General features: G+C 41.7%; 1 protein-coding gene across 2 annotated transcripts in view; it reads left to right on the top strand.

The window, feature by feature from the left end:
• The first annotated feature begins 1,416 nt into the window (after positions 1–1,416).
• Positions 1,417–23,318, top strand: part of SREK1 (splicing regulatory glutamic acid and lysine rich protein 1) — a 46,772-nt gene continuing 24,870 nt past the window's right edge. Inside the window, exons 1-4 of one of the 2 annotated variants that reach the window (XM_066615902.1) lie at positions 1,417–1,593; positions 9,658–9,791; positions 19,620–19,732; positions 20,170–20,334. In XM_066615902.1, coding sequence (XP_066471999.1) covers positions 1,433–1,593; positions 9,658–9,791; positions 19,620–19,732; positions 20,170–20,334 — 573 coding nt within the window. In that variant the 5' untranslated portion in view covers positions 1,417–1,432. Of the gene's footprint in view, positions 1,594–9,657; positions 9,792–19,218; positions 19,343–19,619; positions 19,733–20,169; positions 20,335–23,318 lie in introns of those variants that run through there. The other variant, XM_066615904.1, reaches the window with a different exon arrangement.

The following is a 23,318-nucleotide window of genomic DNA, read 5'->3' on the forward strand; positions in this document are numbered from 1 at the left end:
CCAGTCTGATGAATTCTAATGTAAACTTGCTGTTCCCATTTAATGTATTTCTGAAAAATGGTTTGATGTTTTAGATGGGTCTGGCCAACATTTCTCCCTTAATGTGAGGTGTGTGTGTGTGGTTTTCTGAAATCAGAAGTGGTGAAATCCAGGGTAGAAGGGCGTTAAGGCTTCTACCACCTTGGTGTGCTGCAAAGAAAAGCTACTTCAGCATTTCTCAACATTTGTCTTCTGCTACAGCATTTCACATGGTACACATATTGGACATACCACTGGAAGTAACTGGAGATGCCATCATTGCCAGTTACTTCTGGGTTGGGAAGCCAGATGTGACATTACAAACACTGCTAAGAGCTCAGGGTGCACAGGAGGGTTTTTTCTAGTGGAGTGCAGAAAAGCATGCTTTGGAGCTGTGTCCACCAAGCCAAGCCTCCCACCACTGTTGCATTGTACTCCTGGTCGGGCTACAGAGTTACAGTGGTCCCATGAATTCCACCTCAAGTACCACTGGTGGTACCCATACCACTGGTTGAGAAACACTGGGCTAGGGACCTAAATGTCTCTTGAGCTCCTTGAGAGGGGCTTTATATAGTGTAGCGAAGAAGCAAATTGCTCTTCAAGCTCTGACAGGAGACCTCCGTCATCAGCCACCGACCCTAAGAAGAGTCCCACTGGATCAAGCCAAAGGCCCATTACCCCAACTTCCTGTATCTCACTGTAGCCCACCAGATGCCTCAGGGAGCACAAAAGACCACAAGAGACCTGCATCCTGCTGCCCTCCCTTGAATCTGGCCTTCTGGAGGTAGCCAGGAGCTTACAAAGACCCATCAATGGATTGTAGCCTGTGGTGGACTTTTCCTGCAGAAATCTGCCCAATCCCCCTTTAAAGGTATCCAGCCCTGGTGATGACATCACATCCTGTGGCAAGGAGTTCCACAGAACAACCCCACGCTGAGTAAAGAAATATTGTCCCAATACTCCTGCCACTCAATTTCAGGGCCTGTCCCCTGGTTCTGGTGTAGTGTGGGAGGGAAAGCCCATCCCTCCACTGTATCTGTCACCACATCCTGTGGCAGGGAGTTCCACAGACACTCGGTTTCAGGTGGTGTGGTTGGGTGGAAGCACCCCCTGTCCACCCCCGCCCTGGTCCTGTTGCTGCTGGGCTGCCAGTCCAGGCCCACCTCCCTGGAGCGCAGCGCTCTTTCCACCCGGGGCCTGAGACTAGGGGGCTCCCCGCCACCAGCTCCAGCGCCATCTCAACAGCCGCTTCCCCAGCCCTGGAGCAGACGAGTAAGACCGCCTCGACGCTAGAGGGGAACTGCGCTCGCCGAAGCGTGCCGACGCTCTAGGAAGGCACGCAAGCTCCGCCTCTGTGGTGACTTCCGCCTCCGCGCCCGTGCTCGGCTCAGGCAGACACAGAGCCGCCGCCATCATGATGAACAGCGGTGGGATCGGGGTGCCGCTCGGCTTCCCTTTGACCCCGACTTCGGTGATCCAGGTCACCAACCTGTCCTCGGCGGTCACGAGCGAGCAGATGCGGACCCTCTTCGGTTTCCTAGGAGACATCGAGGAGTTGCGCCTCTACCCTCCGGAGTAAGTGAGGCCCGGCCACGGGTCCTCCGGGCCATAGAGAGCGGCGGGGAGCTGGCCTAGAGGGGACAGGCGGGGAACCCCAGCCGGATGCCGGGTCCGCCATCTTGCTTGTGGGCAGGTGTAAAGCGGCTGCTGCTGGGGCCGGCATGGAGCCGCATTTGCGGGCAGCGGAACTGCCCGGAGTCAAGATGGCGGCCGCCGACGGGTCTCTTCCTCACCCCCTGATTCCGCCCGAGTCGGCGTTCTGTCAGCGCTTCCCTTCCTCGGTGGTGAAGGCCGCAGGCGTCTGCGCCTAGCCAGGCCTCCTGAGAGGAGCCCGTTGGGTCGGCACCGGCTGCCTCAGGGAGCACGCGGGAGACCCGCACCCGGCGCCGCCCTCGCACCGGCACTTTCCGCCCCAGCTCGAGGCGGCAGAGCCCTCTTCCCTCTCCTGCCGGGAACGTGCAGTGGGTGGGGAGGAGGTGAGGCAGAGCCTCCCCACTGGGATTATTCGTAAAGCACCAGCACTGTGATGTGAGGCAGAGCCTCCCCACCAGAGGCCTGGAAAAAGTTCCACCACCATGAGGTAGACCCTCCCCGCTGAAGTCATTCAGAAAGCTCCACCGCCGTGTCAGGTGAGGCAGAGCCTCCCCACTGGAGTCCTTTGAAAAGCACCACCACCATGTGAGGCGTGCAAACACTCACAACCCACATGTGTAACTTATGAATGCTTGCGCACCTCACACGGTCCTGGTACTTTTCAAAGGACTCTGGTGGGGAGCTTCTGTCTTGCCTGCATCTCCACCCACTGCACATCCCTGGTTTCTGCCTGTTTCTCTGCAGCAAGAGGGTCCCCTCAGGATGCCTCTCTTTTCCCTCCACCTCTGATTCCTGTCTCAGGCTGCATTGCACCCTGCTCTGAAGACTTGAGTTACATGGGAACAGGGTCTTATTCCTTTTCAATGGAACTGCTGTGTGAGGTTGCAATCATTTGCACAGTTACTTGGGAGGAAACCCCATTAACTTCCAAACAGACCTACATAGGATTGTGCTCTGTGACAGGGGTCTCAAAACTTTTTGGCTGAAGGGCTGCATCAAGTATCTGGAACAGTGTCGAGGGCCGGAAAAAAAATTAAATATTAAACTTAAATACATTAGAGATGGAACTTAGATGAATGAATAAATGAATGGGCTCAAATGTCCAGGACTTCTCCAAGAATGAACACAGCCCAAGAAATAAAGCACACACTTAAATGGACCCCCATTCCCCCACCCCACAAGCACAACTCTGGTCAACTGGGCCAGAGGCTCTCAGGGGATCAGAGGCTGGCCATGGGCCAGATAGAGACCTGCTGTGGGCCACACCTGGCCCATGGGCTAGGGTTTGGAAACCCTTGCTTTATGGCAGTGTTTCTCAACCAGTGGTATGGGTACCATCAGTGGTGCTCAAGGTGGTGTCTGGTGGTACTTGCGGGACCCCTGGACACCTGCCACCCAGCAGCAAAAACAGGAATGTCACACAACAAACAGCAGTAGGAGGCTCCAAAGCATGCTTTTCCACAATTGAAAATGCACAACCCATCCACTCTGAGCCTCTTAGTGGTGTTTGTCAGGACTCATCTGGCCTCCCAATCCAGAAGTAATGGGCAATGATGTCATCAGTTACTTTGGGTACCCTTTGGGGGGAAAAGGCAGGTTACAAATCTAATAAATAAATAAATCACCATATACTTCTAGTGGTACCATGTGGACCATGTGAAGTGGTACAGCAGAGGATACTGCTCTAAGGCAATGATCTTCAACCTTTTTCTTGTCACGATCCCTCATATAGTATGAGATTGGAGACTCCATCATCAATCCCACCCCCTCCCAGGACCCACCCCACCCCCATCACTACCCCGTAATGCTCTCCTAGCACTAATGTCAAAACTAAGGCTTCTGTGTCCAGATTGTCACCTAATGAAAAATTCATTTTCCTGGTTTCAGGGCCACATTCATCAAATCCAGATAGTAACTTGATGTTTTTCCCAAAACTGTAAGGCAGTGGTTCTCACACATTTAGCACCAGGACCCACTTTTTAGAATGAGAATCTGTCATTCTCATCACTTCCCACTGGAAGTGGTCATGACCAGAAGTAACAACATCAAGCAGGAAAATTTTTAACAATCCTACCCATACTTACCCAGGAGTAAGTCCATTTATTATCATTGTTAAAAGAATATACATAGCAGCTTGTTAAACATACAGATCTGTGACATTTCCCCAAATGCAGTCTCTTACCAGGGTAGCAACCAGTCTAATATACTAAAAAGAAAATATTGAAATGAATGGGGACCCACCTGAAATCGGCTCGTGACCCACCTAGTGAATCCTGACCCACAGTTTAAGAAACACTGATGTAGGGCATTATCAAGGGATAAAAGAAAAAAATACATCTAAGCTGACCCCTGGAAACCCTGAAATCCTCTGACCAAGAATATCACACTCTACTATATGAAACAAACAAAAAGACAAATATCTCTGTCAAATGTTCAAGGAACCCTAGCATAGAACAATTGCAACCTGCCTACAGCAAAGCCTACTGTCATCTAATGTCGGGTTACTTTCTGGATTTGATGTGCCCTTGAAACCCAGAAAATGAATTCCTCCTAGCATTGTTCACTGTAACCAAATGTTCTTATTAGAGAGAGCAGAAAACAAAACCGTGAAGCCTGGCACTAGTGAAAATTATTTTAGCACAGTTGCCAAGAACTGAGCAGGACTGGAACACAGTCTTCTGGTACCTGAAGGAGTACTCCAGATGCCTCCACTGTTACCTGATGGTGATCTAGTCCAGCAATCTTCAACCTTTTCCATTCACTAAGTTGCTGGCAGCGCACAACTGAGGCTTTGACCCCATTGGGGTCCCAACCCCAAGGTTATATCTTGTCTCTTTCTTCTCCCATACATCCCATACAAGATGTTACCATACAATCTCCCATACAAGATTTTTTTTCTTCCTCCCTGATTTCTTTTTAAAGCAAAGGTTAAAGATATTTGGAACCTTTTTATATAAACCTGACTGGAATACTAGGAACTGTACATTTGCAGTTATAATCAATTTAATTACTTAAAAGGAGTTGTATCCCTCCTTTCCTTCTGAATAAACAGTGCATCAAGATTACTTCTGATATGTATTAAATCATATAGATCTTTAGAACGATCAGTCTTACAAAGCAGATAATTTTACTTTGATCCAACAAAAAAGTAATAAGGTATCAAGCAGCAAACATTAAGAACAGCCCCACTGGATCAGGCCATAGGCCCATCTAGTCCAGCTTCCTGTATCTCACAGCGGTCCACCAAATGCCCTAGGGAGCACACCAGATAACAAGAGACCTCATCCTGGTGCCCTCCCCTACATCTGGCATTCTGACTTAACCCATTCCTAAAATCAGGAGGTTGCGCATACACATCATGGCTTGTACCCCATAATGGATTTTTCCTCCAGAAACTCGTCCAATCCCCTTTTAAAGGCGTCTAGGCCAGACGCCATCACCACATCCTGTGGCAAGGAGTTCCACAGACCAACCAAACTTTTGAGCCTGTAAGATTCTTCCTCAGTATAGAAGAAATGAGGATGTATATAGGGATGGTATCGGTTCCCCAGTGCATTTGTGGAAAATGCATGTATCTGGCAAATTTATCTGTTATGATAAAGTAGCAAACCATATCCTAAACATTATTTTTTGTGTTAGTGAATGTTAGTGGTTGAGCACCCATCATTTTGGAAGTGAACTAGGGCTATCCAAGAATAAGATAGGAAACCCCCAGAACTGCAGAAATCACTAAATATGCAGGAGTATTACATTTTTATAAATTTAAAACACACACACACGGTAAAGTGAGTAGCCCCATTGCGGGGCTGCTTACCTTACCCGGGAGAAGGGGATGAAAATCCCCTTCTTCTGAGGTGCCTTCCGCAGTAGCCCGGGGCACGCAGGATCTGGCGGCAGCCGTTCTCTGTGCCGCCAAGGCTGGGTGCCCTGGGCAGCTCAGGATTGGGCTGTCACTTGGCTAAATTCCATTGAAGTTGCCTTTAATGCATCACCTGTTGTTTATAATACACAGACTAGTTTCATAATGTTGTTAATTTTCATATATGCAATCACAATGCTGAATGCTATTTTATATTTATGGGTATGATATACTTAAGAGGAAGGTAAACAGGAAATACTCAACATTTGATTGCAATTGTTACATACAATATTTTCTTAATTACACTTCTGTTAAGCATGTGCATTAAAACAGGCTTGAGCCGCTGGTAGTGAAACTTTATTTTTCATCTCGTATAGCTGGGTGGGTCCCAATAGAGTGTTGTTTTAAAAAGTGGGTCCCAGTTCTAAAAGTGGGGAACCACTGCGATAGAGCACAATGGGGAAATCCTTTTAAATTCCAATTTTACAGATTGTGTACTGTACTACTATTAGGCAGTTCACATAGACTATCACCATTTTATTTTTACAAATGTGGTTTTTACAGTTAATGTTCTATGAGAAACTCATAGTTTCTCAGAACTCTTCAATTCCAGATTTTGTCCCTCCTGTGGTCATCATTCTCTTTACTGACACATGCCAACTGACCTTCCAACAGGATCAGCCATAAATCAACCAGGTGTTGTTCATTTTTGGCAGCTGACCTCCATACTCCTCCACCTCGGCTTATTGTAGTGATTCCTTTGTCCTGTCATGGCCTGGTAATCAGCAATGCCTTGTGGGTCCATTCTCTCACAATGGCTTATCAGCTTTGTCTTTCTTCCAGAGTCTAGAATGGCCAGGGTTACTCCCACTTAGCTTCTTCAGGCAAGGCAACAGCTTAACCTCTAGGCCACACCTCCTGCCCTTGGAGTGCCTCCTTTTCCCCCCTTCTTCTTCACTATCTTTTTACTTAGCATCTGCCTTATGAAGAATTGTGTAGAATTCAAAAACTCACTATATTTTTGATTGGTCCTTAGTAAAGTTTTTCCTTGAAGGAGTGAAAGGTTTCCATTGATCAGGTTTGTCATGGAAACATCTTCCAAGTAAAGCTGAAATTCTGTGCATACTTAGGACCCAGTCCTATCTAACTTTCCAGCACTGGTGCAACCCCGAGGTAAGGGAACAAATGTTCCCATATCTTGAGGAGGTCTCTGTGACTGTCTCACCACTACAGGATGAAGTGTACACCCCATTGGCACAGCTGCACAGGCCTTTGAAAATTGGATAGAATTGGGCCCTCTCTTGAGCAAGTCCCACTGAATTGTGTGGGACATTTCTGAATACATTTGTCTAGACCAGTGATTTTCAACCTTTTTCATCTCACAACACACTCACAAGGTACTGAAATTGTCAATGTACACCATCAGTTTTTTGACAATTGACAAGGCACACTGTGCTGTTGGTGGGAAGCTCACATCCACATTGGCAATACTAACAAATGACCCTCCCTCAAACTCTTGCAGGACACCTACAGACCACTTGTGGAACACCAATGTGCTATGGCACAGTGGTTGAAAATGGCTGGTCTAGACCCAGGCTGCAGATAGCATTAACGTTATAGTGTTAGGCATTACATACACAGTATATTACAATTTGGGAACATGTTTATTGGTAAACTAAGTTTGTAATATTAAGAATGCTTCTATTATTATTAGTGGTTGGGGGAGAAAGTCCTTAAACAGAACTGTCAAATCTTGCTGAAAGCATTCACAGTGGAATTTTCTATGTCTACAGGGAAATACTTAAATACACATATAATAATGTGTGATGTAATTACACATCTGTAAACTGTAATTCTGTGTAATTAGACAGTATGTATTATCTTAAATGCATTTTACAAGCACCCAGGTAATAATACAAGTCAGATGAGTGTAGCTGAATGTTGCTGTTCTTTTACTTTACTGAAATTAAGCTAATGGAAGCTAATTCCTTTTTGCTGCTGAGCTGTTCCTGTTCGAGTGCAAGATGAAATATGTAATGTTTCTATCAAGGAATTAATACACATACAATATTCACCTTTGCAAGTGGATGAAACATGATTCCCCAAATATAAGAATTTTTCTATCTTGTCCATGTCAGGTTTTATTCGTTATATCAATATTTGGTTAGCTTCTAAAAGGTTCAGAAATTCTGCATGTTAGGCATGGATAACTGGGTGTAGGATTTAAGCATGTGCATCTGCCTGCTGCTCAGTAGAAGGACCCTGTCCCTCAGTACTGTTTACACTAACTGGCAGTGGCTCTCCAGAGTCTCAGGTACAGGTGTCCTAGCCTACGTGGAGATACCTGAGATCGAGTCTTCTGCTTGTCAAGCATGTACTCTCCAATTGAGTTATGGCCCTTCTCCAGTTTCTGTTGGATTATTCCTATTTGCTGTACCACATTCATGGTAGTATTGTGCAAGACATATAGGACAACTGTGTGCTCCTTACCTCTGTAAATTTAATCTAAGTGTCTTCCCACTCTATGGCTGTAATCCTGTAAGCACTTACCTGGGAGTAAGGTCTATTGAATTCAATGGAGCTTAAGTCTTAGTAGCCACTCATAGGATTGTGCTGATTTGCAGGTAGGTCCTGGGATAATGTTCTGGTGCTGGTAGGTGCTGGTTCTGTGTCCCTTAGCATCATTTTGCAGTGTCACTGCAGCTGTGGTAACTGCTGCTATTCTGACATATGTGTGGGGGTGAGTGAAGATTGCTCTTCCATCACTGCTTGGAATCCCATTTCCTATTCTGTGTAGCAGTATGTAGGATTGAGCATTTAGCTTTATCTCAGCCAGAATCTTTTTGTCCTTGTCAAGAAGACATTCCAGTTGTAATTTCAACAGGCTTTTTCCATACTGTCCTGGTTCTGATCCTTTTTCCTTTGGAAAGTTAAGCACAACATATGATACTCCAACTATGATTTGATATGAGCTTCCATATTAGCATTATACGTGCTGTTTTATTTCCAGTTCCTTACCTAATGATTTATAAAGAATTAAGAACGCAATCCTAAGGATGCGATTGGCCAGTGCAAGTCCCTTGCGCCAGCCTGAGAGGGTCGTAAATATGTCAGAAAGCATGTTTGTGCCCCCTTAGGAGAAAGCTGTGCTGGCGCACGGAGGTGCGCTGGCTCGCAGAGGCCAGGTCCAGCCTTCAGGGCAGTGAAAGAAGGTAAGTCCGTACCAGTTGAGCTTGGCCAGTATGGGGTTGGGGGGGAGGGCGGGGGGAGGCATTTTGGGGCAGGGGAGAGCGGATCGTGAGCGGTCCCATGGGCAAACGGGTTGTTATGCCAGATCCTAGCCCCATTTCCAGGCAGCATGGAATGGCTCCAGGCTGCCCCATACTGCTTGGATCTGCACCAGATCTTTAGATGGTGCAGTTCTGAGTAGACCCATTGAGGCTGGGTATGGGGTATGGGGAATTTTTTCCCCTTGCCTAGGGCCAAGCCTCAGCCAGCCCAAAACTTGCGCTGGATACAACACAGGCCCACCAGCCTGCCTGTTCCAGCACAAGTTAGGATTGTGCTGTAAGTTACATTTTTCACTGTTATGCACATTACAACCTGTTCTTTTTGATGAGTTTTTCATTATGACCCCAAGATCTTTCTCTGATGGTCACAGCCACTTCAGATCATATCAACATATATTGTATGTAATTTGGTTATTCTGTCTCAGTTGATTTCTTTGTGCCTGCTGATGTGAATCTTCTCTGCCATCCTGTTTCCAGTTCTCTCAGTTTGGAGAGATCCTGTTGAAACTCTTCACTTCTGCTTGGAATTTTCTGAATAAATTGGTGTTACCTGCAGATGTCGAAGCTTATTCTTAGGGTGTGAACTTCCCTAGCAACCCAGTTTACTGTATTGAACAGCAGCAGCGAAGATACCAGGGTGAGGGGAATGACAAATGGAAAAGGAACTTCTTTAGCCCCCACTGTATAAAGTTAATAGGGAGGATGTTGATCCTGAACCTAAGTTCAGTGATCATATTCTCTAAGTGTGGTATTTGTAGCTAATGTTTGAGCATAACTGGAAATGAACCAAAACTACAATCTCTAACCATTATTTTTTTGTTTGTTTTTATCTTCCAGCAATGCACCACTTGCTTTTTCCTCCAAAGTATGTTATATTAAGTTTCGGGAGTCTTCAAGCGTTGGTGTGGCCCAGCATCTAACAAACACGGTTTTTATTGACAGAGCTCTGATAGTGGTGCCCTGTGCGGAAGGTTGGTATTTCAGACATCTTTCTGTTTTGTTGGTCTCCGTTTCATCAGCTTTGTTTTTTCCAGGAACTGTGAAGAATTTGATGACATGTGTGTTTCTTGTTACAAAATTCTCCTTTGAAGGAAATGGGAAGGAAGTTATTTACTTCTTTTTCTTAAAGAGAAGCAAACAATTTCTCTAAATTTTTAAAATTTCTGTGTTCTGTTGTTCTAATATTTTCTCTTCATGACGTGTGGTCACCTTTTGTTATCTTTTCAAGGATGAATGAATGCCTTAGCTGTTCTCAACTGTTCTCTCAGTGCAATAACTGTGCATTGACACCTCCATCTGAAAAACAGTCTGGCCATCTTCCTGAAACACTGGCACAGTATGGGTTGGGCAGGCAATGAAACTACATTGGACAATTCTTATCAAATGTTCAAACCGTTCTGAAACAGTAGAGACTCTACTGTCTTATCTGAGTTGAAAGTTGGGATTCTCAAGTTTCAGCAAGAGTTATAGTCAGTCCGTAGCATGGGGATGGGGGTAGTTCTTGAGTGTAGTATCACACCTGCTTTTCTCTAATACATTGGTCCAAGAAATGGTATATATCTTGCTCTAAGAATCCATTGGTGACACAGATCTTCAGTTTGGAGCTTCAGTAAGGAAACAGGCTGTTTTCTAGTTTACAGGAAATGATAGTTGTGCAATTGCACATAAATGCTGCTTTCACAATCAGGTTGCCATAGTATATTTCACTTTTAAACAGTTATATCCTGCCTTTCTTACCGACCAAGGTGGAGTTCTAAAGAAAGTAAAGTCTAACATTAAATAATACAAAACAAAAATATGATGTTCACATTTGCACCCCATTTTCTTTCCGTTGAGGTTAGGGCAGCATGATGTTGTACATGGATGTGTATCCTCACAGCAATCCTCTGAGTCTCTGTTAGAGCGAGGGAGCAAAACTAGCTCATGATCATCTTCAGTGAAATTCATTACAAATTTGACCTTGACCTGGCCAAAGTCCTCTAACTGCTATACTATACTGGCTCTGTGTTGCAACCCTATGCCATACAGACAGCATCAGATGTTGAGATAATGAATAATACTTGTAATAGCTTTGGTTAGCTAACACCTCTCAAAACATTGCTTCCTTTAGTGCTATTTTATTACAGGCTCTTTGTCCTGGGTGTGATTGACAGGTGCTTCAACCAGTGGGAACAGTGTATTCTAGCTAGTGCAAACCACTCAGTGCTAGTTTCTTTCCTTATAGTCAACTATGTCCCAAATTCTAACCCACTTTCCAGCACTGGCTTAGCTATGCCAGTGGGATGTGTGCTGCATCCTGTAGTTGGGGAGCACTCGCAGAGTGCCTCCTCAAGGCAAGGGAATGTTTGTTTCCTTACCTCGGAGCTGCATTGCTCTTATTTTGGTGCTGGAAAGTGGGTTAGGATTGCACCCTATGTCTCCTATAAAGCTGCCTCTCACAGTGTTTGGGTTTGCAGGAATGTATCCCCTGCTTTATGGATGGCCTTACTGCATTTGATTGCCAGTTCTTTAGGCCTAGTAGGAAGGGGGAAACGTAATGGCAGAACATCTTGAGGAGAGGATCTTAGAAGTAAAGAATCTCTCCTGCTGAAACTGTTAGATATAGAAGGGGTGTCTTGTGAACGCTAACAAACATCCACAAGCACAGAGTTAACCTTTGATGTTCTGACGGAAGTTGGAATGTTACACTGTAGTAGCTCAGGTTGGCAAGTGCCAATAAGCAGAAAAACAGAAAGATAACAGGTCATTTAGAATGTTGTCTTCTGAGCTGAGGGCATAGTGCAGCAGCAGTGGAGATGATCACTAGCTCCCAAATAATTACAGGCTTTCTGTACTTGTTCAAAATGTATGTGTTGTCAGACACCTGGTGCTGTAACTGTGGACTGTTAATTCTGAAACGGATGGTCACATTCATAAATGGCAAACATAAGAAAGTATCCTTGGAATACATCTCTTCCAACACAGACAAGATAAATGAATTTACTGAAGTTAAATTAATAAATCAGATTTCACTCTGTACCGGATTGTTATCAAGAATTCTGCTTGTGTATGTGCAGAAATAATAGTATGTGCAGTTAATTTTCTGGTGTTCATTAATACAGTTAAAATTGCAACATAAGTTTTCTTTTTAAGAATTGGCTTTATAGCCTTTTGGACTGTGGAGATGTAATGTCTGCTAAAAAAGGAGGCCAGAGAGCTATCAGGAAGATTTCTGTTGTTGCAGTTGAGGTTCTGGCCCCTCTACTCTTTGCCCCCTTTGCCTCTCTTATAAATAACTTGCCACATTTCTTGTCAAATATAACTGATTCTATGAGATTTTGGCGGAGAACTGGAAATTAATTAATCCTTTAAAATACGCACATAAAACTGAATATGCTACCTTGATCCCAGAATGTGGAACTTTGTTGATGCTGAATATGTACAGTAGCACTGTTCTATTCTTGGAATGTATGTTCTGAGCAACAGAAATGCTTTTTCCTGTAACAAATGCATGAATTTCTGAGGTAGGGATGTTTACAAATGTGTGTCTGCTCATAACTGTATGCCAGAGTACTTTCAAAAGCAAACTTCTAACTCAATTGCCTTAAAAGACAGAATAATGCTTTGAAAATTCTACTGACTAAGTTTGTGCCTTTGGTTTTAATTTTCACTAACTTTCATTGAAGTTTCTGAATTTGTTTGTATTTATTTCTTAATGACTTTAGTTAGTGACAGCAATGATACCCAAAGCTTTGGTTCTTAATGATTCTGGTATTTCCCGGCTAGGAGGTTGATTAGGGCTAGAATATTTTCACCAAACCCAGAACCAGATTTCTAAAGCCTAGAATGTATTTGAAAGCAGTGTACCCTTTTGTGTTTTTAAGATAGATGATGGTGTTAAGAATATTTGTATACCGTTTTTCAACAACTTATGGTTTTTTTTTTGAGGTTTGCATAGTACATAAATAAATAAAGAGAATATTGTTTCTATAATGATGGGCTCACAATCCAAAAGATAATAATTACTTATGAAATAATACTTTGGGGGAAGAAATATTTGTTTTAATATTTGCCTAGCAAGAAGACAACAGTTCTGCGACTGTGCCAAGAGTAGTTATAAACAATCCATTTCATTACAAGCCATTATGCACTCTACAGATGAATATATTCAATGGTATGGGCCAGCCTGGTGATTCAAATCTGTCTCTGCCACTGCTTCTTCACAGGTGCCATATTGTACCACCCTTTCCAACTCTACTTCTTCCCCCCTCATGGTTGTGGTACTTGTGGCTGCTGGTGGGAGGGTGAAGAACAGGAAGAATTGAGTTCTGTTTCTCATATGCTCTTTTGTCCCTTCATTCTGTCTCGCATCTTTCTTCTGTTTTCTCCTCTGAAATTGACACACTAGTAAGACTAGTTGCTGACTTGATGCGAAACAAGTGTCTGTGTTGTAGGATGGTACACATCTTACATAAGCCTATTCTTATTCAGAAATAATACTTAGCATGGTGCATCCCCACCACAGATGCTAAAAGAGACATACTAGACTATCCTAGTTATGTCTACTATGGTAGACATAGTTATGTCCCAGGTAAGTGTGTATAGAATTGCAGCCATGTCCCAGGTAGGTGGGTATAGAATTGCAGCCTTAATTAAGTAATATTCAGTTACAAATCTGGCACTATGTATTGCAACATGGGACAGTGAGATCCATAAGAAAATTTCTTATTAAAATTTCTAGAGGCAGAGTAAATTGAAGATATTTTCACAGAAGGTGGTGATGAGCAATATTATAATTGGGTGCTGTTTACATTCTAAAAATTTGTATAGCAACCTTGGGCTGCATCTGCATAATTAAAGACCTTACACTATGTAGTTAATGCATAGAAAGATAAACAGACTGGGGGAAAAAGTTGAAACTTCCATCTACCCTCTAATATCAGCATATGCGCCCTTGAAAAATCATGATGTTTTACAGTACCTTCAGGTACGCATAATGAGGATAGATAGTCCATTCAAGAAGCAAGGAATCCGAACATGGAGTTCTCTGCAATGTGACATACCATTTTAGCTCTTTAATGTTGTGATTTGGGGGTCATTTAATAAGTTTTCAAACTGGTTTTAGTTACAGTGAATACAGGCGTCGTCTTCCCCATATCTGTAGGGGATATATTCCCACCCACCCCCATGGATACCGAAACCACAGATAAAAGAGGATCCTATAATTACTGTGACGCCAAGCACTTATGTCTCTTCCTTTGCAGCCTTTATAGAATACTAAAGGAGGAACACAAGAAACAGTCAGCCAGAACGCTAGGAGAGAGAAACAAAGAGAATGCTTCCTGTAGCGTTCTGGCTGTCTCCCTCCTTCTGCTGTGGTTCTCCATGTACACAACCCCCATGCCCATCACTTGTCTGTCTTCCTTTACTGTGGTGCCAAGCACTCATGTCTCTTCGTTTGCAGCCTGTTATAGAACGCTAGAGAGGAATGCAAGAAGTAGTCATCTGGAACGCTAGAGGAGGGAGATAGCCAGAACACCGAAACAAGAAGCTTTTGGCTTCCTGTTAGTGTTCTTAGTTTCTCTCCTCTAGTGTTGAAGGCTACAGAGCACAGAGGTATAGTATTCCATTCAGCTACCCTCCTGCAGAAAATGATTGGTCTCTGATGGGATATTAGATGTGCTTTGTATTAATATTTTTAATGAACTGTTCATTGAACAAAAACTAGGCACAGAATGGGAGGGAGGAAAGAGAACAAAAGGATTTCAAAATGTTTTTTAAATAAGCCTATTCTGTCTGCAAGAATGATACTCAGCCTTGTTTGGGTAGGGTGGCATGAGTCAGTCAAATTGATGTTCAGTTTATAATTATTATTTATTATTATTTTATTAATTTATATCCCGCCTTTATGCCCAAAGGGCACACAAGGCGGCTTACAGCAATTAAAAATACAACATTAAAAACAATAATTAAAACAATTTAGCAATAATTAAAAATCTAACATTTACATACACACCTCATCACTAGCCACATTACTAACCAAGTGTGACTTTGAGTATAGTGAAACAACATTACATTGTCAAAATGTTGCTCCTTTCTCATTGTATGTGTATCAGATTTCTCTCCAATTTTGTTCTGGTTTGAGAGAGGCTAAAATTGATATGTACCAAAGATGCCACCTTTAACCATCATTCTAAACTTTTATGTCCACATTTTCTGGTAGATGGATTTTGACTATTAATTTGGTTTTGTATGTTTTCTCTGTGTGATATTTGTGCATTATTAGATGACTAGACTGGCCAAGGCAGATCTGTTACACTTGCCTGAGTTAGGCATTGTTTGCCATGCCACTAAACCTGCTGCCAAGTGACAACTTCATGGGGGAAATGAGAACGAAGTCTGGCCTGCTGAAGATGGACGCCCTGTCTCTGTTTTTATTGTTTTATTTTGCTTTCTTTTTTCTTTTCTTTTTTTTAATTTTGTCCCTTTTTTGCCTTTATTCTTTCATTTCTACCTGTGAACTGGTTCTTCAGTTCTGTACAGATGGTGTTCTGTTATATAAGGGTTCATGACTCATTTGAAACATAATTCTGTGGAATTGTTCATAGATGGAATTCCATAAACCAAATGTTTTTAGTCAAACGGGACTAAGCACCACGTTAGAGCCAGGTCATGCTGCACACATGGAAGTAAATTTCCCAGAGATAGATGGGTACCAGTGGTACTTGAGGTGGTATCTGGTGATACTTACAGGACCCTGGACACCTGCCGCCTAGCAGTGATACCAAAAACGTGACCCAACAAACAGTGGTAAGAGGCTCACCTCACTTGGCAGAGCTACAAAGCACGCTTTTCTGCGCTCAAAAAAACCCTCCCATTGACCCTGAGCCCCTTACTGATGTTTGTCATGTCTCATCTGACCTTTCAACCCAGAAGTAACTGGCAATAATGCCATCGCCAGTTACTTCTGGTGGTACTTGGAATAGGTGAACCGGGTGAAGTGGCATAGCAGAGGACAAACTTTGAGAATCACTGAACTATACTGTTTGTTTCCATGGATTAGAAGTATTGCAGCTATTAAATATATGTGGCTTTCTGGACTACCTTTTAAAAGTTCATTTCACTGAAATGCCCTCTGAAACTTCCTTTCTTCTTTCTGGAACCTCTTGTTCTTACAAAGAAAATCATAGACTGTGGCAAGTTAGCAGCCAAGATCTGGAAAGATCAACCCAACAGTGTGGGGGCAATTTCCCTTGGGTGGTTCTCCTGCACAGCTGCAGTCTGTGTATGAATAATGAAACTGTGTGGGAGAGGATAAATTGTTCCTACATAACTGGGTGAGTGTGTGAAGGTGTCCAGTAATGTTTAAAGATCTATGTCTGGCCTAACAAATAGATTACTGTATTTAATTTAAAAATTCAACCTGTTCGTTTGTAGAAAAATATTGAGAATCTGGGGAATACTCAAATCGTTATGAATGGCCTATGACGTATTGACCAGTGTTTTTTGTATACTGTCTTCTCTTTACTGTAGCGTTCTATAGGAAGATGGAAAGGACCTTAGATATGTAGAGACACATCATAGAAGTTATTTTGTTGTCAAGTTTTTGTTTCGTAAACTTCACAAGAAAAAACGCCAGCAGCATTTGTTGCTTTTCTCTGCAGCAGATCTGAAAGAACACACGTCGTCTCCTTTTTATTAGTTCTTTGTTGTTTTTTTCTTTTAAAAATAATTTTCACCTATTCTGAAATTTCTGGTCACTTCATGTGAGCAGAAATAAATTATATCATTAGCTATGGACATTCCTGAAGATTTTCTAATGGGCTGCTATTAATTTATAGTAAAGCCACTTTACATTTGGTTGGGGGGGGGTATAAACGTGTCCTTGCTTAAGGGGTAAGAAGTTTGCCAGAGATTTTAAATTAATAGATGTAAATTATAGAAATTGACAAAAGTCATTAAAAAATTACTCAATTTAAAATAACATGAGCTGAATGAATGCTATGTGTGTGCTTTGAATCATTGCTTTAAAAAATCCCCTATTAGCAATCCCCTATGATTGTGATGAAACACAATCAGTATTTTGTTTATAGGAAGGAGTCCAACTTATGATGAATGTATTAGTATTAGGGCGCAATCCTAACCCCTTATGTCAGCCTTGACATAAGGGCAATGCAGCTCTGAGGTAAGGGAACAAACATTCCCTTACTTTGAGGATGCCTCCGTGAGTAACACCCAACTGCAGGATGCAGCACACGTCCCATTGGCATTGGCGTCCCTATGCCAGTGCTGGAAAGTACTGACATAAGGGGTTAGGATTGTGCCCTTAGTATTATTATCACTACTGTTAATTTTCCTTTTATACTTGTGGACTCTAAACTAAGGAAAGCATAGATATATCCAATTAGGAACAAAAGAAGGCTCCCTTTAAGTGCTTCAGAGTTTTTAGAGGAGAAGATGAGTTTTTTTGTTTGTTTTTAATTTTTACGAAGTTGAAAAAGAAATCTTGTGACCTTTTTTCTCAGTGATTTCAATTCATTTTTGTTTTCTCAGAAATGGAAGATTTTGCTAATCTGACTAATTTTGTTTAGTTTTGAAGATGAGTTTTAAAATTCTGCTTTTTAAAACACTGTTTTCAGTGGGGTGCTTTCCGTAGTGAAATATTCATCTATATAAATATAGAGTAGTTTATTAAATCATTTAAAGTGGTGTGAACTTGTGTTCTGCAGAAATCAGGAGACATGGATCCAGTTCACTAATAACTGGGCCAAAGTTTGATTCTTGCACATGGCATCCTTTTATTTTTTTCTCTCAGCCCAGTTAGCAACAGTTAAACTTCTGTCTCTGAATAACAAAATGTTTTTACAACATTTTTGCTTGAAATGCTTCTATTGCTGTCTTAATATTGTCTCGATTTCTTTTGCCATTTGTGTGCTTCAGAAAAAATCAGTGGCTCAGAAATTACAGTGTAGGTCTTGAAAACACTGTTATGACCTGATATGCCCTCTTATTTTGGACATGTGGCACTCTTCCAGACGTGAATCCAGTGCTTTGAAAATTCTGTGTGTTTGTGTGCATGCATGCCTTGCTGTGGAAGATGTGCACTGTAGCACTAGGAGAGGAGTAGATTGCTTTGGAAAAGCCATTAAAAAAGCAGGTAATGAGGTATTTTGTGAAGGCTGAATTGAAGTGCTTGTAGTTTGACAAGTAACACTTCAGGCAAAGGTGACTTGCAGATTTTACCCCGTGAGGTTAAGTCGCTTTTGGCTAGCTTTTCAGCTGATCCTTTCAGATGGTGTGTGTTAAAGTGCTTTATTCTAGGGATTAATTAAATCAAGTGGCATAGCTATAACCTGAAATTATAGTATTAAACTGCTTTTAGGACACATTAGAGGAGATCTAAGTTGGTTACGCTTAAAACATGCCTTATGTTAACAATCCTATCCAACTTTCCATAACCGATATAGCTGCAATACAGTCCTGAGGTAAGAGAACAAATGTTCCTTGAGGAGGCCTCCGTGACTGCCCCCCATCACAGGATGCAAAGCACAGCCCATTGACGCTGCTGCATCAGCGATGGAAAGTTGGATAGGATTGGGCACTTAGCTATGCTTTGGTAAAATTTGTTGCACTTAGTGATCTGGTGCAGATATAATGCTTAACCATAGTTAGCACTGAACATGATTTGTTACTGTAACTTTGGTTAAGATCCGAGACATATAGTAGAACAATGGCTATTTTATCAAGCTGAACTGTGTTCTGCAGGGTGTGTATTTTATTTATTTAAAAGATTTTTATCCCTCCTTTCCTCTGCTGGAGCACATGCCCAAGGTGGCTTACAGTTTATAGTAAAATATACAATATATAAAAACAAAACTCGCTTGTCATATACAAGTAGAGAGGCAGAGCAGGGGAAATTGCTGTAAACATGGTTATCTCAGTGAAGATATAATATTTATCCAGAGTTGAGGCATTCAGACCGGAGTTATGTCTGCACAGAACAGTGTGATTGAGAAAAGATTTTAGTAAGGTCTCTGGATCTCTCACACTTTATCCCAAAGCTAAATAGGGACTAAGTTGAAGTTACTTGTGTGAGAATGCAGTGCAGTGCAAGATTTTTTTTTTATGTCAGACTGTCTACTGGCAGTCATTTAGGCTGCAGTCCTAACCTCAGTTTCCTGGGAGTAAGTCCCATTGAACATACTAGGACTTACTTCTGAGTAGACCTGGTTAGGTTTGTGCCCTTAGTCATTTTTTCCCTTACCAGTTTCAGCTGAAGAAAAGGGCAGTTTTGGTTAGCACAATCCTATTTCTTCTTTTTTTTTTCTCTTTTGACTGATTTGGTTATTTGCCATTTCTGGGGATTAAACTTTAAAAAATGTTCTTCTTTTCTGTATCTGATGTTCTGTGTGCTATTAGTGATGCAGCCAACACGAACGGTTGTCATGTGTAACACAACTTTCGATCACCGTGAAAACAACGTCCTGCGAAAGCGTCCATGCTTGATATCGTTTGGTTCATGAACATTAAGTTTCCAGTACAGGTGACCCATAGCTCAAAGTGTTAAATAATTGTCTACATTGTTCAGTTTTTAAAGTAATAATCCGGTAATGAGATTGCTAGTTTTACTCACTTGTTGTTCCTAGTGGAGCAGGGGAAAAAAGGAAATCTTGGATTATTTTATTTCTTTGTAAGGCTCTGGTAGATAGATATTTTTTTCTTTACTATTTTTAAGTTGAAGGGTATTGTTTAAAATAATAGAAAAAATTATGCTTCGGAGATGGCTTTATTTGTGGTAACACAAGTGTTTGTTTCTTCAGGTAAAATTCCAGATGAAGCCAAAGCCCTCTCTCTCTTGGCTCCTGCTCCTACCATAACAAGCCTGATGCCTGGTGGAGGGTTACTTCCTATACCAACACCTCCTGTGAGCTCCGTAAGTACAGTTTTAGTTAATGGTGCTTCTTAAGAGAGACTGCCATCTATATTTGAAGTTTTCATACATGTTTTGTCATGGTATTGATGTTGACATTTGATCTTGACATTTGCCAGTCTGAAATTAGTGGACTTCTCAGGATTGAAAGAGGACTGAATTCATTACGCTGTAATCTTTCTGCTCATGTGACACTTCAGTCAGCTTTTCCAAAATGAAGCGGCTGGTGTGTTTCCGACTAATAATATTTTGTTGGGTCAGTTAAGATGGCATGTTGCCACAACTCAAACCATTTTAAAGAAGTTTTGGATTCTTGCTATGGGATTTTTAAGTGTTCCCAAATGCAGTTGATCTTTATAGTCTTGAAATTTACTTTATTGTATCAGTTTGGAGGGTTTCAAAAAAGCACAGCTTCTTTCAAAAGTATGCCATGTTTTCAGATTGGCATTTCCCTTGGCCCACTGGGAGCTATACCAGCAACAGCGTTGGATCATAACATTACAGCCATTGGAGACATACCCCAGCCACCCATTATGGGCAATGTGGATCCTTCCAAGATTGATGAAATTAGGAGGACTGTGTATGTTGGAAACTTAAATTCTCAGGTAAATGTCCTTGCTATAATGAATGCCTTGATGGAAAGTGTGTCTTTATACTTCATGGCTTGAAAGTTGTGATATTGGCAAGCTAATAGGGGAAAAAAATGGTACATTAGACGATGCTGTCTGAAGAAATGGGTTACAGACAGCATATACCTTCAGACTAAAGAAGCTAGTTTTCTTAGGTACTTGTACAACATTGTGTTGTATGCCGCACAAGTCACTGGGTCCCTGCCGATATGGCTTAAAATCTGCAATAGTCAAGTACACAGGGTGGAAAGCAGCCTTTCGGGAGATTACAGTAGCCTGGGATCCAAGAATCTACTTTAGATGACCCCAAAGGCAGTGGGAATGTTTTACTTGCAGACCATACCCCCGCCCCTCCCCCGCTTGATCACGATCTGTTTATGAAACTCTTCAGTTTCAAAAGTAGTTTGTCTAGTGCCATGGAAGGCTGCTGTTGTAAGAAACATAAGCACTTGGATGTACAGAACTAGCTGTATGGTTCTTTGAACCATGGCCAGTGAGTTCATAGAAGAATTTGGTATCAAGAAAGGAACAGTTAAGGGTTGACTGGGATGATTTTTTAAAAAAGTTTTGCCAGAAGGAGACCTTAATGGAGGAACTGGTACCAGGCACTTTTGCTTTTGTGAAGGTGAGAAACCTCTGCTTTTTAACAACTGGTTGTTGCCTATACTACTGTCATACATATGCATCTACCAATACACTGATGCATACACACAATCTTGGTCTTTCCAGCCCAGAATTAAACTCAGGTTGGGAATTTATAACGTGAGAGGTCAAAATGCATTGTAGGGCTGTTTTGGGATTATTGACTGGATGACAGAGCGATTAACCTCGGAGTGCCTCTAACTGGGCTACCAGTTACCATGAGATGGAGTTTCCAAAAGAAGATAGACCTTATTAAGGAATATAAGGGAACCGGAAAAAGCACATTTGCATGTAAGACCAGTTTCACAGAAGTTTCAGTTGTTGTGGGTGAAAGAATATTTCTAAATAGTTCTGCTAACTGCATCCCAATTGGAGAGATTCCTGTGGTGCAAAAGGTTTTGCAGGCTGTTGGCTGTACTCAACTTAGGTCTTTGGTGGAAGAAGTTTCCCAGAGGAGAAATCCAAAGAGAATGTCTAGGTGGCCTGGCCACTGGGCAGTTAAGCTTAATTTATATTATACAGGAAATCTTGTGCTTACAAGTGAGATTATGCCAAAGTGGAGAGCCTGAGTGTGTAAGACTTTGAAGGAAGATGTCACACAGATGCCCCACAGTTCTACTGCTTTCTATCCCAATCAATGTCCCTTTTTCTTGATTAGAGGGAGTTTTGCCTCATCCCCTCTAGGGCCAGGTTCTGGCTGAATTTTAGGAATGTCAACTAAGAAACTAAAATGAGATTAGGAGAGACTATGCATGTTTTGGAAAGAGATAGATAACTACTGCTTTGTATTGTTTATATTATCATATTTTTTTTCTTCTCCAAATGGCTCAGAGCCCAATCCTATCCAATTTTCCATGACTGGTGCAGCAATACCAATGGGGTCTGGGCTCCATCCTGCAGTGGGGGGACAATCACATAGGCCTCCTCAAGGTATGAGAACATTTGTTCCCTTACCTTGGGGCTGCATTGCAGCTGCACTGGAGCTGGAAAGTTGGATAGGATTGGGCCCTCATTCCAAAGAATGTGACTCTTCCTTCCAAAACGTTTTCAATCATAATCTTTTTAGAAATCAGTGCCATTTTAAGTTTACAAAAATAATTATTGAGGTGTGAGTTGAAGAAAAAACTGGCATGCTTCCAAAGTATGACAGAAGTAAAAAATGTTGTAAATCTTGCTATGTTTGCTATATCAGGATGTCTGAAATCATAGAATATGTTGGATAACACTTCCTTATTGCAGGCTTGGCAGACTTGGAAGAAAATGTATTTTTGTTCAACAGCAAACACACATAATAGTTAACAAGAACATGGGCTTTTTTGAATTTAAAAATTTAAACATTTCAAGATCTTTTTAGATATTTTAAAATCAAGCTTATTTATAACTTTAAAAAATCCACATTAAATAGATTGTGTCATCCTGGTCAGCATGAGAAACTTAAAATTTCAGTATATGCAGCCAACTCAATAGTATTCATCTTCTTTTTCCAGTTTGTTCATAGCCTGGAAAAGGAAAACGAGCTTTCCTACTTTCTCAGATAACAATTTCTCGATGTAGAATGAACTAGTTCAAAGGAAGAAAATACTCTTTCTACATTGGCAGAAGAAGCTATTTCTGTTAAAACCTGGATTATCACTTCAGCAGTCTCTGACTTCCACCATTTCATTGGTGTAACTTTCTTTAAAACTTTATCAGCGTACATCTATTTCTTGAATGGTTCACACTTAATTTGAAATATATTAGACCTTATATTAGACCTTATATATTAGACCTATATTAGAAATATATTAGGTTTAAGGATGCCAATGTCACTCATAGCCTCTCTTCCTCAGCATGGACTTCCTCTAGTATTGAATATTGGGAGTATTTGCAAGAAAATGAGCTGGGGACAATGCTTTTCCATTTTTTAAAAACCCCTACAATTTAACTCTATCATTAGGTATTTTTCTTTTGAAGAGTGATTTCTCTCTCACTCTGTTCCTTCCACTCTGTTATTTCCAGATCAGCAATAAAAATTGTATTTCCATGCACTTTTATTCCATTAGGATTCAGGTTAGTCAACAAGTGTCCACATTTCTTTTAAGTACAATGTTGAGAATTTTGGCTGTGATAGTACCAGCTATTTTTTTCATGGTTTTGTTCACAAACCATAATTGGATAAGGCCAATTCTTGATATAGTGCTCAAAGCAGCCTACTACTGAGTTCTAATGGCCATCCTGGGAGAAGGAGCTTGGTTCCACTTTCTCCAGAGTAGCTGCTGTAAAGTGGTTGTTGTGGAAGTGTTCTGCAATTCTGACAACATTAGCCTTTATTTCTGGAG

Source organism: Tiliqua scincoides, chromosome 2 (genome assembly GCF_035046505.1).
Source record: "Tiliqua scincoides isolate rTilSci1 chromosome 2, rTilSci1.hap2, whole genome shotgun sequence".
Taxonomy (NCBI): Eukaryota; Metazoa; Chordata; class Lepidosauria; order Squamata; family Scincidae; genus Tiliqua; species Tiliqua scincoides.